The sequence below is a fragment of the Stegostoma tigrinum genome, chromosome 3 (assembly GCF_030684315.1).
Source record: "Stegostoma tigrinum isolate sSteTig4 chromosome 3, sSteTig4.hap1, whole genome shotgun sequence".
Lineage (NCBI taxonomy): Eukaryota > Metazoa > Chordata > Chondrichthyes > Orectolobiformes > Stegostomatidae > Stegostoma > Stegostoma tigrinum.
The window spans coordinates 133,202,056-133,216,690 of NC_081356.1; the positions used below are offsets into that span (position 1 = coordinate 133,202,056).

The window sequence follows — 14,635 nt, forward strand, 5'->3', positions numbered from 1 at the left end:
TTAGAGATCCCCTTGGGATTTTGCCATGCACATATTGGTTCCTGCGCTTCTGACACTACAACAGCCAAAACTTCAAAACTCCTTCATCGGCTATGAGACACATTGGGATGACCCAAGTCCTGAAAAGTGCGATAAATGTAAGTTTTTCTCTTCTTTATTTCGTTCCCACCCCCTCACTCACATCCCAGATGTCATTAGCAGCTTGACAGAGGAAATCTGCGCTTAATGAGATTCACAGGAGGAGGTTTACATTAGGTGACACCCCCTTGGCTTTAATTTGCATTTAAAGGCAATGTGTGCCATCAAGATTGATTTTTAATTTTTGCTAATTTTTGTTTACTTGAAGACATTGTCCATACCCCTTTCTCCCCATTCTCACTTCACTCTTGTTGCTAGTCTTTGTGATCCCTACTGGCCTTATTTATTTTTGTTTTAGAGTTGTACAGCATGGAAACAGGCCTTTCAGTTGAACTCGTTCATGCCAACCAGATATTCTAAATTAATCTACTTCCATTTGTCAGCTGTTGGCCCATAACCCTCGAAGCCCTTCCAACACATGTACCCAGTAAATGTGAAAGGGTGCAGAAAAGATTTACAAGGATGTTGCCAGGGTTGGAGGGTTTGAGCTGTAGGGAGAGGCTGAACAGGCTGGTGGCTCTTTCCCTGGAGCATCAGAGACTGAGGGGTGACCTTATAGAGGTTTATAAAATCCTGACGGGCATGGATAGGGTGAATAGCCAAAGTCTCTTTCCCAAGGCAGGGGAGCCCAGAATTAGAGAGCATTGTTTTAAAGTGAGAGGGGAAAGATACAAAAGGAACCTAAGGAGGAACATTTTCATGCAGAGGGTGGTGCGTGAATGGAATGAGCCACCAGAGGATGTGGTGGAGGCTCATACAATTACAACATTTAAAGTTGTGCAACTTAAAAGTGTGGAGCATTTTTACAGCAGTGTCTCCAGTTCAAAGGGACACTCTTGATTAGAAAGCACTTTGGAGACATCTTGGAAAAATGAACTGGCAGCAGAGAAAGGAATAATTTATCCTCATTTTAAACAAACATCAAACTCCTGCCGACTTCCTTGAAGCTGTTTGTAAAAACTCAATTGGTTTGAAAATAATGACATTTAAAAATAGCAAAGGTTAGATAGCAGAGTTAGATACTTTAATGTGGGAGTTCAAATTGCAACTTCCTCCCTGACCCTTGACTTTTCCAAAATTGTCCTAAAGACTGATTTTATTTTTAAAGTAACAGCATGATTTAATGAACGGCAGCAACTTTTCTGAAGTACACATCACAAACAGATTATTTGTAATATCTTTTCAATGTGTTTTGCTCCAGTACATTTCAAACCCGTTTATTGAATGGGGAATATTGCTTTAAATCTTCATCCTGTTGTGCTAAAGTTAGCTCCACAAGGCTACATCTGGGCTTCCTTTACACAACATAGGATTAAACTTTACTTATCCCCTTAGCAGTCGGATCTCTCCTCTCCTCAAAGGAGTATCTGCACTCGACAAAACAGACAGACAGAGAGAGGGAGACAGCGAGGAGTAGAGAGGGAGGTAGAGAGAGACAGAAAGAGAGAGAGGGAGACAGAGAAAGTGGAAGAGAAACAAACAGAGAAAGAGGTAGGGAGGGAAAGAGACAGAGAGAGAAACTGACAGGGACAAAGGGAGAGAAAGAAAGGGAGAAAGAGATTTAAGGAGAGGAAGGGAGAGGGAAAGACAGAGAAAAAAAGAGTGGAAGAAAGGGAGTCAGACAGAGAGAAAAGATAAAGAAAAACATTGCAAGATTTTAATGGGGATCAACTGCTGAATCATTTATCTACGTTTGGAGTCTTGTTGTCCTCCTCCCATACCAGGAAGGACTGACTGTGCCATTCTAAGTTTGATCTGGGTGGTAGTTCTCTGTCAGAGGCTGCTGTCTGCAGAGCTTTGTAGGACTCAGAAACCCTCTGCCTCTTGCCTTTGTTGCCTGTAGATCTGGGCACAGCCCTCCTGTAGCGTTCGTTCTCTGACTTTTGAGAAGTGAGGGTGCTGTGGGGGAGAAAGCGTGCTTGAGCGTTACTCGTGCCTCTCGTGCCACCGGATGGGTGTCTGGGGGCAATTGGGTCATTTGGCCCTCCTCCTGTTCGTGGTATTTCTCCCCACACCAACAGTATGCTTCAGGTGGGAGACGGCTGCACTGCGGAGACCAGGTAAGAGCTTCATCTTCTTGACGGATTTAGTTTGAGCGACTGTGTATAGAGGATAAATGAAAAATAATACCTTATTGCACCCTTCATCCTCAAACTACTCACTGAGAGAAGAAATTCCCCCTCATCTCTGTTTTAAATGTGTGATCTCTTACTCTGAGATTCCAACCACTGGCTCTGTACTCTCCCACAAGGGGAAACAACGTTTCTATATCTACCCTATCAAGTCCTCTAAAAATCTTGTATCTTTTAATAAGGTCACATCTCATCCTTCTAAACTCCAATGAGTAGATGCCCAATGTACTCAACCTCTCCTCATACGACAGTGCCCCCATACCTAATATCAGCCTAGAGAACTTACACTAGACTGCCTCTGATGTCAATAAATCTTTCCTTAGATACTGTTTACAGAATTCCAGCTAGACCCTGACATGTGCTCTGTACAGTTTTAACAAAACATCCCTACTTTTATATTCCATTCCCTTTGAAACAAAGGCCAACATTCCATTTGCCTTCCCTGTTACCTACTGAACTTGCATTCTAGTTTTTGTGATTGATGGATGAGGACCCCTAAATCTCTTTGTTCTGTTGCTTTCTGAAATTTTTCTCCATTTAAATAATATTCTGCTGCTCTGTCCTTCCTGCCAAAGAGCATTTCCCCTCATTATATTCCAACTCAGAGATGATAAAAGCTTTTATAAAATCAGTTCTGTCCTGCACCCACAAAAGCCCCTCTCTTCCTCTATCATGCCACCCAGCAACACTGCCTCATTTGATCAGCTCCCTCATCCCCCACCCAACTTAGGCATTACCACCTCCACTCTGAGCTACTGAGAGTGGCATGGGGTAACCATCAGGCCCTGGTCACATTGTTCAAAGAGGAGTTGGGGAGAGGGCGGTTGTGGCTGAGGCAAATGCAGTCCTGTCAGTGTGATGGGGCTAGGAGAGAGGTGCATGTGGGGAGGAGTACAATGGGGGATGGGTGCATTTTTAAAATCCTTCCACAGGATATAGAGTTCCTGGCAAGGCCAGCATTTGTTTTCCATCTTTAATTGCCCTTGTTTGCCAATATCAAGGGTAATTTAAGAATAAACCATATTTCTGTGAATCTGAAGTCACATGTAGGCCAGACTAGTAAAGAAAGTAGTTTCCTCCCCTAAAGGGCATTAATAAACCAAATGCGTATTTAACCGAATTGATGATGGTCCCTCAGGCTGGCTTCTAATTCCAGATTTATTGGATGAGGGCAGGTCAGATGGACAATGAGTGGATGGAATGAGGTTCGATGAAGAAAAATGTGAGATGATACATTTTGCTAGAAAAACCATAGAGGGACAATACTTTCTTTATTTCTCCATTTTTCTGCCTTTATTTTCAATGTTTTAGTTTATTTTTCTGTGTTTTAAGATGGTGCTGGAGAATGGCAACACTCTACAACACTTTTCACTGTATTTTGTAACAAGATACATACGAAAATTAATAAATCAAATCAAATCAGCCTAGAATAAAGAGTGCTAGTTTACTGGATGTGCGGGAGCAGAGAGACCTTGGTGGATATGTACATGAATCATTTAATAAATGGACAGAAGGCATAAAAAGCTGTTAGTATAGCGTACAGGATTCTGGGTTTCAAGCCCTGAAGGTTATGGAGTACAAAAGCAAGGAGGTTATACTGAATTTACATATATTACTTGTTAGACCTCAGCTACAGTTGTGTGTACACTTCTGGCCACAACATTTATAAGAAGGATGTGAAAACTTTGGAAAGATTGCAAAAAAGATGACAATAATGATTCCAGGGGTGAGAATCTTCAGTTGTGAGGATATGTAGTGATCGGGGATGTGTAGGTGAGTTGGGTTATTGGGGGGTGGGTCTGGGTGGGATGCTCCAAGAGTCATTGTGGACTTGTTGGGCTGAAGGGCCTGTTTCCACACTGAAGGGATTCTATGATTCTATGACATAAATTGGAGAGTTTGGAAGAGAAAAAGACTGCAGGGAGATTGGTAGAAGTTTTCAAAATCACGAGCGATCTACGTGAAGTAAACAAAGAAAAACTGTTGCCCACTTGTTAAAGGATCAAAAACAAGAGAGCACAAATTTAAAGTAATTTGCGAGTGAAATAATTGTGAAGTGAGAAAAATTCTTCTTCACACAGTGAGTAGTTAAGGTTTGGAATGCACTACCTGGAAATGTGATGAAGGCAGGTTCACTAGAGTCATAGAGTTGTACAGCATGGAAACAGGCACTTAGATCCAACTAATCCATACTGACCAGATACCCTAAATTAATCTAGTTGAGGCATTCAAGAGGAACACTGGACTATTATTTGGATGGAAACAATGTGCAAAGATATAGGGAAAAGGCACAAGTATGGACCTAAGTCATAATATTCATTCAGGAAGTTAGTGCAGACGCAATGGGTCAGATAGCCTTCTTCGGCACCATTGCAGTTGTGTGAGAGGGCAGGAAAAGAGAGGTAGGAGCAAACCAGACAGTGAGAGGAGGAGAGGGACAGTGGAAGAGCAAGGCAGAAAAACATGGAGAGATGCTGACATGAGATAAAGACAGAGCAAGATGTTAATTATACCATTGTTATAAATGTGTTAAAACAATGCTCCCTGCTCACCGAAACTAAGTTGCAGGAAAATATTAGCTTATAAATTCTTGCGTTGAGATCTTGTTTGGATACAGGTTGTGCTCAATGCCCTCAGTCACCACACAGAGACTGCCCCGTTCTGATCTGTTCAATTGAAGTTAATTAAACTGTTGCTGTAAATACTCTTCAGATACGGCAAGGCATGCTTTTGGTTGGTAAACATGTTGACGGCTGCAGGAAGTTTACAAACAGGATTTAAAGCAAATTAGCTTCCCCCTCCAAATCCATTTTGATTTATTCGCTTCCTGTTTCCCCCATCCCCCTAACAGTTTGTGCTGGCCATAATGAGCTTTGCCTGTAAATATTCAATTGGCTGCATAGTGTTTTACTGGTGATAATTTGTTGTTTACAAAAAAGCTGAATAAAAATCACAATGATTTTGGTGGGAAAGTCGCTCAGCTACGTACAATAACATTTTTGAGTAGGGAAAAGAAGAAAAAGCAAATTAACTGCTGTAGTGGTTAGAACATTTTAACCTGTGAAACCTAATGTTAAATCCTAAACAGTCTATTGGATTCAAATTCCTTTTCTACAATCCCTCTGGCCCTTGGTTTTAGCCTTCCTGTCTGTCCCATCCTCTGTCTGTTCCTCTATTTATCTCTCCCCTCTGTCACTGTTTCTATTTCTCCCTCTCTCTCTCTCTCTCTTTCTCTCAGTGTCCTTTTCTTTCTTTGTGCCGCTCCCTTTCTATCTGTCTTTCACCCTCAGTCACTCCTTGTAACTTCCTTGTTTTCTCTCTCTCCATTTCTGTCTCAGTTTGGAAAAGGAAAAGATGTGACAAGTGGAGGGTTAAGAGGAAAAATGTGAGACTGTCCTGGCATGACACTTTGGCAGAAAGATCAGAGAAACAGAACGTTATTTAAATAGAGAGAGACAGCAGAACCTTGCAGTGCAGACAGGTGTGAGTGTCTGAGGAGAAGGAGCTTTCCTCTGTATCTAAACCCAAGCTGTCCCAGTCCTGGGAGTGTTTGATGGGGACAATGTAAAGACAGCTTTGCTCCATAAGTGGCCATGTGTTTTACTTGCCCTGGTAGAGTTTGGTGGGACAGTGTAGAGGGAGCTTTACTCGGTATCCAACCCAATGATGCCCCTGTACCAAGAGTGTTTGATGGGGACAGTGTAAAAAGAGTTTACTCTGTATCTAACTTCATGCTATCGCTGCCTTGTGAGTGTTTGATGGGGACAGTGCAGAAAGAGCTTTACTCTGTGTCTAATGCTGTGCTGTCCCTGTACTGGAAGTGTTTGATGGGGACAGTGTAAAGGGCACTTTACTCTAACATCTAACCCTGTGCTGTACCTGTCATGGGAGCATTTGATGGAGAGACAGTTGAAGAAGCTTTCTTTACTTTCGGTGTAAAAGTGTCGAAGGAGAAGGTTTTATTTCCTTTGATTTACAGCTGGAGTTGTAATTTTCTACTTTCTCTTCAATGGTCAACCCCAACATGAGAATTAAAACCCTGAGGCTCTGAGATTAATAAAAGGAGCTGGGGCTTGTTTGGCTCCAGTGGAACAATATCTGTAATCTGCATTGTGCGTCCACATTGTAAAGACACTACAGTTTAGCGCTGGAATAAAGCTAGCTGCCCATTGTGGAGTGACTGGAGCTGGAACAAGGATACATGGCATTCAGATCCTCAGGAGTACAGCTCAGTGTGGCTACTCTGTCTCTCACTGTCCGGTTGGCCGTGCCTCAGAGCTTAAAACATTGTGTCTTCCCCAGCAATGACTCAAAACCATTTCCAAATCTTTCATTCGCCAATTTCACCCAACACCCTCCACCCTGTATATGGACGTACAACCACACACCTGCACACTTTCACAAACAGATAAAATTGGAATTGGGATTGGAAAATAGGTCTAAAGCAATCACAAGCCATTCTGATGAAGAGTCTCTGGAGTCAAATGGTTAACTCATTTTCCACAGATCTTGCCGGGCCTGGTGAGTTTCTCCAAGATTTTCTGTGTTTCTAGCAGATTATTTTACTCAGATCCAGCAACCATTCTGTTGTTTTGCATTTTGCTTGTTACTGACCTTATTTTGTCCCTTTTTGAATAAATCAGTGATTTATGAATGTTGTTGTGCAGCTCCTGTACAAGACCATTTTTTTTTAATTCGGTCTCAGGGTATGGGCATGGCTGGCCAGGGCAGCATTTATTGCCCTGTAGGGCAGTTATGAGTCAACCAGTTAGGAAATTTCCTCCCCTAAAGGACATTAGTGATCCAGTTGGGTTTTCCTAACAATTGGCAATGATTGTCGTCATCATTCGAGTCTTGATTCCAGATTTTTCCTTTTTGAATTCAAATTCAAACCCATATCCCCAGAACATTAGATAATAAAGTGTGAGGCTGGATGAACACAGCAGGCCCAGCAGCATCTCAGGAGCACAAAAGCTGACGTTTCGGGCCTGGACCCTTCATCAGAGAGGGGGATGGGGAGAGGGTTCTGGAATAAATAGGGAGAGGGGGGAGGTGGACTGAAGGTGGAGAGAAAAGAAGATAGGTGGAGAGGAGAGTATAGGTGGGGAGGTAGGGAGGGGATAGGTCAGTCCAGGGAAGACAGACAGGTCAAGGAGGTGGGATGAGGTTAGTAGGTAGGAAATGGAGGTGTGGCTTGGGGTGGGAGGAAGGGATGGGTGAGAGGAAGAACAGGTTAGGGAGGCAGAGACAGGTTGGACTGGTTTTGGGATGCAGTGGGGGGAGGGGATGAGCTGGGCTGGTTTTATGATACAGTGGGGGGAGGGGAGATTTTGAAGCTGTGAAGCCCACATTGATACCATTGGGCTGCGGGGTTCCCATGCGGAATATGAGTTGCCGTTCCTGCAACATTCGGGTGGCATCATTGTAGCACTGCAGGAGGCCCATGATGGACATTTCGTCTGAGGAATGGGAGGGGGAGTCAAAATGGTTCATGACTGGGAGGTGCAGTTGTTGTTTGCGAACCGAGCGGAGGTGTTCTGCAAAGCGGTCCCCAAGCCTCCGCTTGGTTTCCCCAATGTAGAGGAAGCCACACTGGGTACAGTGGATGCAGTATACCACATTGGCAGATGTGCAGGTGAACATCTGCTTAATATGGAAAGTCATCTTGGGGCCTGGGCTGGGGGTGAGGGAAGAGGTGTGGGGGCAAGTATAGCACTTCCTGCGGTTGCAGGGGAAGGTGTCGGGTGTGGTGGGGTTGGAGGGGAAAGTGGAATGGACAAGGGAGTCACGGAGAGAGCGGTCTCTCCGGAACATTACCTGACTTAAGAGTCTAATAATTAGGCCATCACCACACACTGTGATAGAGGAACTACTGGGAGAGTGATGCCTTGTGCTTACTGAATATCTCCTTTAAACTAGACCGGCCAAGCCCCCCACAGAATGTGCTGCTGGAAGCCCTGAACTGTACAGCCTTCAGAGTCCAATGGAGAACACCTCGACGCTACAGCAACATCATCGGCTACACGGTAACTGTTTGTCCATGAAATAAATCATGCAGCACTCAGAACGGGGTCAGGGGAATAAGAGGGAGCCTCAGTATTTGGTGACATTACTGAACAGTAGGAGTGGAGGATTCTATCATTATTGAAATGGAGGTAATGAAGTGTGGAGTTGGAGGAACACAGCAAGCCAGGCAGCATCAGAAGATCAGGAAAGTTGACATTTTGGGCCTGGAGCCTTCTTGAAGTTTTGTCTGCAGTCCTTACTATCTCTGAGTGAGTTACTGAAATGGACACTGCTTAAGATGGCGATTTTCTTGGCATTGTTTTTGGCCTCTGGCTGGACAAGGGCTATCTTCAAAATCATAAGTGGGCTGAGTAGACTATATGGGAAGAAGCAGTTCCTGCTCATAAAAGGAATGAAAATGACAGAGCATTGATTTAAAGTGCTGTGCAAACAAAGCAAAGGTGGATGTGAGAAAAAATCTTTTAACCCAGCAAATAGTTAGGATATGCACTGCCTGGAAAATTTGTGGAAGCAAATAGAATTGTGACATTGTAGATGGTCATTGGATTGTTATTTGGATAGAATTGGCATGCAGGCAAATAGGGGAAAGGCAGGAGACTGATATTAAGGAATAGAACTAGTGCAGGCACTAGGGGCTGAATGGCCTCCTTCTGCACCATATAATTCTGTGATGTTGACACTGCCCTCATCCTGGATGGATAAACATATTGTTCTGGTCAACATCATTACTTCTAGACAGTGAAGGAGAGTCTCCTAGTCATCATCACTGACTGAGAGAAGTCTGGGATGTTGGAATTTCCTGACTGGCTTTGTGCCCTAGAAGTAAATGAAAGGGCAACCTATAAATTGTGTGGAAAAATGGAAATTTTCAGAAGGAATTTTTGAAATCCACTTGAGATTTGTGCTCCACCTAAGCTGTATCTGTGATTTCTATTGGCCAGGTACTGTACACAGAGATGAGGAATAACAGACCTATCCTGCCCAAAATAGCCCAGGATCTACACAACATGGTTAGTATCTGACATTACAGGGCTTTTGTCAATAATTGCACGTCGGTAAACATCTGTCAATAGGTAGCAAAAGCATGAACTTATTATCCTTTGAGTTAATTTGTAATTTGCAGATAGAATGTATGATTGGCACTTTCCAAACCCATGATTGCTACCATCTAGAATGAGAACAGTAGCACATGCATGGGAACATTACTGTCCACCAATTCCCCTCTAAATTATTCACCATCCTGATTTGGCAATATATTGCTGTTCCTTCCATATTGCTGGGTTAAAATCCTGAATTTCCCTCCCTAAGGGCATTGTGGGTCAACCCATAGCATATGGACTGCAGTGGTTCAAAAAGGCAGTTCACCATCACCTTCTCAAGGGCCAACTAGGAATGGGCAATAAATGCTGGCTCAGACAACAATACCCACATCAGAAAAATAAATTTACATGTATACTTGTTTTTCTGGAAGTACTGCCAATGAGTGGTCAGATTGCTTTCTACCCAGACCTGGTTTTTACGCTGAGGCCAGGCTTGCCATACTCCAGTGGGAATGGGCCTGCCTCCTTTTGAACACCTTTGATGGGATTGTATTAGTTCACTGCAGTGGGAGGATGAGGCCCTTTAATTGAGAATGAAGCTTAAGGCCTCAGTTGGCCTATGGTGAACAACCCACATGATGCATCTCCCATTGCCGTTTTAAACTTGTGTCGGAGGTGTCTGGGCTGGCCTGTTACCCGACCTACAGATGGTACTTAAAGCCCAGCTCATGGTGTTTCACTTTCCCCGTAGCTAGTTTCCCCTTTCAGCTCTGGGATTTGTTGGTTACAGTATCACTTCACTCCTCTCACCTTTTCAAATCCATACCCATTTCAGCCCTTAATCTTCTGTAAGGGAGGGAATACAAGCCTGGTATATGAAATCTGTCCTCATAACTTAGAAGTAGAAACATAGAAAATAGGAGCAGGAAGAGTCCATCTGGCCATTTGAGCTTGCTCTGCCATTCATCGCGATCGTGGCGGTTCAGCCAGCCCAGTGCCCTATTCCCACTTTCACACCATGATCTTTGATTTCATCAGCCCTAAGAAAAATATCTGTCCGTTTCTTGAAAACATTCAATATTTTGACTTCAATCACTTTATGCATCAGAGAACTCTACAGGCTCACTACTGTCTGGGTGAAGAAATTGCTCCTCTTCTCAGTCCGAAATGGCCTACCTGTGTCCTTAGATTGTGATGATTATCAGGAGTCTCCGATTATCAGGAACATCTAACTAAATGCACTTAGACCCTGTCACTGTTCTGGTGAATCCACATTAAGAGCATAAGGCCATAAGACATAGGAGAAGAAATTAGGCCATTCAGCCCATCAAGTCAGGCCTGCCATTCAATCATGGTTGATAAGTTCCTCAACCCCATCCTCCACTTTCTCCCTGTAACCCTTGATACCCTTGATAATCAAGAACCTAGCTATCTCAGTCTTAAATGAACTCAATGATCTAGCCTCACAGCCTTCTGTGACAGTGAATTCCATAGATTCACCATTCTCTGGCTGAAGAAGTTTCTCCTTATTTCCGTTCTAAAAGTCTTCCCTTTACTCTAAGCCTGTGGCCTTGAGTCCTAGGCTCTCCTACCAATAGAAGTATTTCCCCAACATCTACTCTGTCCAGGCCATTCAGTATTCTGTAAGTTTCAATTAGATCCCCCCTCATCCTTCTAAACTCCACAGAGTATAGTCCCAGAGTCCTCAAACGTTCCTCACATGTTCAGTTTTCCATTCCTGGGACCATTCTCATGAGCCTCTTCCGAACCTGCTCCAGGGCCAGTACATCCTTCCTGAGATATGGGGCCCAAAACTGCATGCAATACTCCAAATGTGGCCTGATCAGAGCCTTATAAAGCCTCAGGAATACATGCTTTTATATTCAAGTCCTCTCAAAATCAATGCCAACATTGCATTTGCCTTCCTGACTACTGACTCAACCTGCAAGTTTACCGAGAGAATCCGGGACTAGAACTCTCAACTCTCTTTGCACTTCAGACTTCTGAATTTTCTCCCCATTTAGAAAATAGTCCATGCTTTTATTCTCCTTATCACAGAGCATGACCTCACAATTTCCCACATTGTACTCCATCTGCCACTTCTTTGCCCACTCTCCTAACCTGTCCAAATTCTTCTGCAACCTCCCCACCTCGTCAGTACTACCTGTCCCTCCACCTATCTTTGTACCATCTGCAAACTTAGTCGGAATGCCCACAGTTCCTTCATCTGGATCATTAATGCATAAAGTGCAAAGTTGTGGTCCCAACACAGACCCTTGCAGAACGCTACTTTTCACTGGCTGCCACCCTGAGAAAGACCCCTTTATCCCCACTCTCTGCTTTCTTTCAGACCACCAATCTTCTATCCATGCTAGCACTTTGCCTCTAACACCATGGGCCCTTATCTTACTCAGCAGCCTCCTGTGCAGCACCTTGTCAAAGGCCTTCTTGAAGCCCAGGTAGATAATATCCATTGACTCTCCTTGGTCGACACTGCATGCTATTTCCTCAAAGAATTCCAGCAGATTTGTCAGGCATGACCTCCCCTTGATGAAGCCATGTTGACTTCACTATACTTTACCATCCACTTCCAAATATTCAGAAATCTCATCCTTTACAATGGACTCCAACTACAACTGAGATTAGGCTAATTGGGCTGTAATTTTCCACCTTTTGCCTTTCTCCCATTTTAAACAGGGTTGTCACGTTAGCAATTTTCCACTCCTCTGGGACCCTCCCTGACTTGAGTGATTCCTGAAAGATCACCACTAACGCTTCCACCATTTCTTCAGCTATCTCCTTTAGAACTCTGGGGTGTTGTCCATCTGATCCAGGTGATTTATCCACCTTCAGGCCAATCAGTTTTCTTAGCACCTTTTCCTTGCTGATGGCTACCCAGCTCAGCTCTGTCCCCTGACTCTCTTGAATTTTTGGGACATTACTCAGTCTTCCACCATGAAGACGGATGCCAAGTAATTATTCAGTTCCTCAGCCATTTCCTTGTTCCCCACTAGTGTGTCTCCAACGTCATTTTCCCGTGGTCCAATGTCCACTTTTACCTCTCTTTTACCTTTTGTATATCTAAAGACACACTTACAGTCTTTATTTATATTACTGGCTAGTTTACCCTCATATTTAATCTTCTCCCTGCTTTTTTTGTTGCCCTCCATTGGTATTTGTAATCTTCCCAGTCCTCTGGTTTCTCACTGCCCTTTGCCACGTTATGTGCTTTTTCTTTTGCTTTTATGCTATATATTTTTTCAATTAATTTTGATTAATTAATTGAATTTACAATCCATCAGCTGCGGTGGTAGGATTTGAACAACTGCTCCCACAGCATTCACTCAGACCATCCAGATTGCAACTATAGTGACATTCCTCAGATGCCATGATCTCCCACTTCCCAATCACTGTGTGTTAGGCCAAATCAGGGAACAGTGCCCCTGACTGGCCCTAATGAGTTGTCCCAACAATGCAGGTACAGTTTCTTGTTGTGCAACACTGGCATGGGTATGGTGATAGTTGCATGAGAAAGCGGTAACCCCTCCCCCAACACACAAACACGTGCACGCACGCACACTTACAGTGATGCTAAGTATTGGCAAAGATGTTGACTTTTGTTTCTGTTTTGCAGGACCAGATGAAAAGTCTACAAATTTATGTAAGTACCTTGGATGTCCAAATACTTTACCATAGAATCCCTACAGTGTGAAATCAGGCTCTTCAGCCCAAGCAGTCCACACTGACTCTCAGAGCATCCCAGCCAGACCCATCCCCCTGAAACCCACCTAATCTACGCATCCCTAAACACCCCGGGCAATTTAACATGGCCAATCCACCTCACTTGCACATCTTCGGACTGTGGGAGGAAACCAGAGTACCTAGAGGAAACCCACAAAGACAGAGAGAACATGCAGACTCCACACAGACAGTTACCCGAGGATGGAATTGAACCCGAGTTCCTGGTGCTATGAGGCCGCAATGTTAAACACTGATTCCCAGTGGTGCCCCAAGCATTGATCCTATTAGTTGACTTTTAGCTCCTATGGGAATATTCTTTGATTTGTCTAGACTTGACAGTTCCAGTGCCCTCTTGCTGTGTGACGGCTTTCCATTCTCTGTAATCTGGAACTCAGCTGAAACCTTGTTGCATTTATCCAAACTCTCACCACGTTCGGTTCACCCATCACTTTCTCAGCTTGTGGGGTTACGTTGGCGCCCAGTACAGCAATACCTCAACTTCAGATTTCTCATCCTCATTATCTCTATCTCTGGCATTTTGTTCAGCCTTTGAGATATCTGCATTCCACTAATTATGGCCTTTGTTTTGGATTGTTCAACTATTGGGAGACATTACTTCAGTTGCCTGGGCCCTAACCACTCCCCACCCACCCCCCTTAAACCTCTCGGCTTCTCTCTCTTCCTTTTAAGATGCGTCTTAATAATTAACTTTTTTGGAAAGCTCTCGGAACTCTAGCCAAATATCTCCATTTGGTTCCTCAAAATCTAAGTTATTCTCATTCCACACGTCTACTGAGTATCCCTGGGATTTGAGCCTTTCCTCATGGTGAAGAATTTCTTATGGCTCAATTTTATAAATGTCCTCTACATCATCATTTTTCATTTTGATTAATCACACTCCAGACATAATTTCTTCATTCCTGGCTTGAGTGTTGCTGACTGGGCCACTATTTATTGCCCATCCCTAGTCGGCCCTTGAGAAGGTGGTGGTGAGCCGTCTCCTTGAACTGCCTGAATCAATATGCTGCAGGTTAACCCACAACGCACTTAGGGAGGGAATTCCAGAATTTTGATCCAGCCATGATATATTTCCAACAAAAACAAAGTTGCTGGAAATCTCAGCAGGTCTGAGGAAGGGTTCCCAGATCAGAAATGTTAACTTTGTTTTTTCCCTCACAGACGCTGCAAGGCATCCCTTAAACCTGCTGAGCTTTCCAACAACCTTGTTTTTGCCCCTGATTTACAATATCTGCAGTTCTCTCGGCGTTTATTATATACTTCCAGGTCAGGATGGTGAGTGACTTGGAGGGGAACTTGCAGGGGGTATCTGCTGCCCTAGTTCTTTTAGATAGAAATGGTCATGGGTTTTGAAGATGCTCTCTTAGGAGCTTTGGTAAATTTTTGCTGTGCATTTTGTGGATGGTAAATAAAATAAAATATATTTTCTTTTATTATTTCATTTACCAATCTAGGCATTTAAAGCACTCCTACTTTAAGGGTGCATGTATGCGATACATGTTTTCTTCTGCCAGAGTAAACCCTAATCTAAATCCATTT

General features: G+C 43.6%; 1 protein-coding gene across 6 annotated transcripts in view; it reads left to right on the forward strand.

Moving 5' to 3' along the window:
- Nucleotides 1-1,454: 1,454 nt before the first annotated feature.
- Nucleotides 1,455-14,635, forward strand: part of LOC125451023 (pikachurin) — a 139,591-nt gene continuing 126,410 nt past the window's right edge. For all 6 annotated transcript variants that reach the window (XM_059644934.1, XM_059644930.1, XM_059644931.1 and 3 more), the window contains exons 1-4: nucleotides 1,455-2,198; nucleotides 8,190-8,296; nucleotides 9,239-9,307; nucleotides 12,972-12,998. In XM_059644934.1, the coding sequence (XP_059500917.1) occupies nucleotides 2,090-2,198; nucleotides 8,190-8,296; nucleotides 9,239-9,307; nucleotides 12,972-12,998 (312 nt within the window). In that variant the 5' untranslated portion in view covers nucleotides 1,455-2,089. The remainder of the gene's footprint in view (nucleotides 2,199-8,189; nucleotides 8,297-9,238; nucleotides 9,308-12,971; nucleotides 12,999-14,635) is intronic.